A 2,473-nucleotide genomic window follows, 5' to 3' on the forward strand; every position below is an offset into this window, starting at 1 on the left:
AAAAAATTAATTTTTTCATATAAATTCATGTTTTATTCATTTTTTTTTTCAAAATGTTTACGTCGCAGTTACGTAATTTATAATTATAAATATTTTTTTCTTGTACGTATACAGACTTTTTTCTTAAAGTAGATATTTATGTACACTTGTTTCTATGGTGTTGGCGGAAAAAAGATGCAATTTGTAGATCTTGCATTATTAAATACGTGTTAATATTAATATGGGATTTACGGATTGTATTTATAAACGGTAAGATATCTTAATCCTATATGTTATTAAAAATTAATATTATATAAATCAATTTTTACGATATGATCTTATTACATAATAAGATAAAAATATTTCGTTATTTAAACTCTTAATAAATAACTTCATTTATATCAAATTCCTTTAGATCAATTGGTAACATCTTGATTTTTCACCGAGAGATCCCTTCCCATGTATCAAAAAATAAAATAACTCTATTTGCGATGTTGCTTATAAATGCTCGAACTTTTTGACAAGAGAATAGAATGTGATACATTACTTGTATGAAATGCTATTTATAGGCTTCTATAGTTTTATATTATAAATCATTTATATGATATAATTTAATTTATAAATTAATTATGCTATATAGATAATGTATATATATAAATCTAATAGATATTCTACGCATTCAATAATTACTACTCTGATTTCTAATTCTACCCTACCATCACCCGACCCAAGAGAAATAAGATAAAGACTCAAGAGCCAAGATGAGTAAGGTCGGGTCCATCAGAGACCCCACCCATTTTATCTTCGTACGTCGTTTTGGACAATTTTTATCCTCACGTCAGCACACCGGGACAGCCCGAATAAATTCCCCCAGGTGCCGTCGGATATGCTGCCACCTGTAGAGTCCGACTCGGATACTTCCTCGCATATCCTCTCCCACGAGTCTCATCACTCCTCAATCTCACATTTATATTTTATCCTCTCCAAAAAGTACAGCGTTTCCACCGAATATTCCCAGGAAAATTCCCACCCTCCAAACAATCCCTTCTCGAAACCACGGCCTCTCTCCATTTTTTTGTTTATAAAAGCTTCTAACTTGATCAGAAAGCTGTCAGATCCCTCTTCTAATGAAGTTTACAAAGTAAAGCAAAAGAAAGAGTATTCGGCAAACAGTTTTGGGCTTTACTTTCTGTTTCGGAATGGCGGTATTTGTCAGGACAAAGCGAGTAACTGAGCCGCTCGACGACAAGGCCAGGGCTCGACTCGTTGGAATGGATCAGCCCCAACCTAGTTACGTCAGCAGCGGAAGTGAACACTCGGCCGACGACTCAGCCTGCCTCTCCGAACTCGTCCATGGTTTCCTCGAGAACGATTCCGAAGCCGATTCGCATGCCGGTGATCCCGTCTCTGAACCTGTCGACTCCGTGTCCGAATGTTCGGATGACGTAGAAGATATTCTCAGATCGACGGCCGGTACCAATGCAGTGGACTCGTACAAGAAATTGCTCGTCGCTCACGTCTCGGAAGCGGTGGAATTGTTCTCCCGTCTGAGATCGACCAGAAACATTTTCCGGCGGAACGTGATGACGTTTCTGCGAGACCGGGGACACAATGCCGCGATCTGCAAGACCAAGTGGGACTCCTCCGGGGGACTCAGTGCGGGTAGCTACGAGTTCATCGACGTGATCCATTCAACCTCCTCCTCATGGCAGAGCCGATACTTCGTTGAGCTCGACCTCGCAGCCCAGTTCGACGTCGCGAGGCCAACGGACCAGTACGTGACGCTTCTCCGCTCTCTGCCCAAGGTTCTCGTCTGCCGCGGCGAGGAGCTGAAGAAATTGGTAAAGATCATGTGCGATGTGGCGAAGAGATCGTTGAGGAGCAGGGGCCTGTCCGTGCCTCCATGGAGGAAGAACCGATACATGCAGAACAAGTGGTTCGGTCCTTACCGTCGCACCGCCAATCCTGTTCGTGAAAACACAGCTGCGCCGATGGCTCTTCCCTCAGTTGGGGGTGTAAAATGCAGGTTCGTCGGGTTCGACAACGCCGTTTTGGACGTAAACGTCAACGTTAACCACCAGCACCACCAACACCGGCGTGGCTTCTTCGTGTGTACCAGATGATAAGCATGCCATAAATAATTCCCCAGCGAATAATAACTTTAATGATATTTGTTTTTTCTTTGTTGCTTTGCCTTTCAATCTTTTTTTTATTTTATTTTAGTTCCAAAAGGGACTTTCGATTCGTGAAAATGGTGTACGCGGCAAATGCACATCGTCTACATGTCGGTGAACAGAGGCAACATATCACGTGAAAGCCAAATATTAGTATTCCGAACAATATGCACCGCAGGATGGTTCGTGAATGTTCCGAGTCAGCATATCGAACGGATAGAAAGTGGTGGTCCATAGTGGAAACGTACATATTAGTGTTGTTCTGTGTTTTGTATCTTAGGGAGACGATAAGATAGGGAGGGTGATGGAGATAACGATGA

The 2,473-nt window shown here is 41.8% G+C and overlaps 1 protein-coding gene across 1 annotated transcript; it reads left to right on the forward strand.

Moving 5' to 3' along the window:
- The first annotated feature begins 878 nt into the window (after positions 1 to 878).
- LOC109008509 lies at positions 879 to 2,180 on the forward strand. Its single transcript, XM_018988624.2, has one exon. The coding sequence runs from the start codon at positions 1,179 to 1,181 to the stop codon at positions 2,100 to 2,102; it is 924 nt and encodes a 307-aa protein (XP_018844169.1). The 5' UTR covers positions 879 to 1,178; the 3' UTR covers positions 2,103 to 2,180.
- The last annotated feature ends 293 nt before the right edge of the window (positions 2,181 to 2,473 follow it).

This window comes from Juglans regia, chromosome 14, assembly GCF_001411555.2.
Source record: "Juglans regia cultivar Chandler chromosome 14, Walnut 2.0, whole genome shotgun sequence".
NCBI classification, from domain to species: domain Eukaryota; kingdom Viridiplantae; phylum Streptophyta; class Magnoliopsida; order Fagales; family Juglandaceae; genus Juglans; species Juglans regia.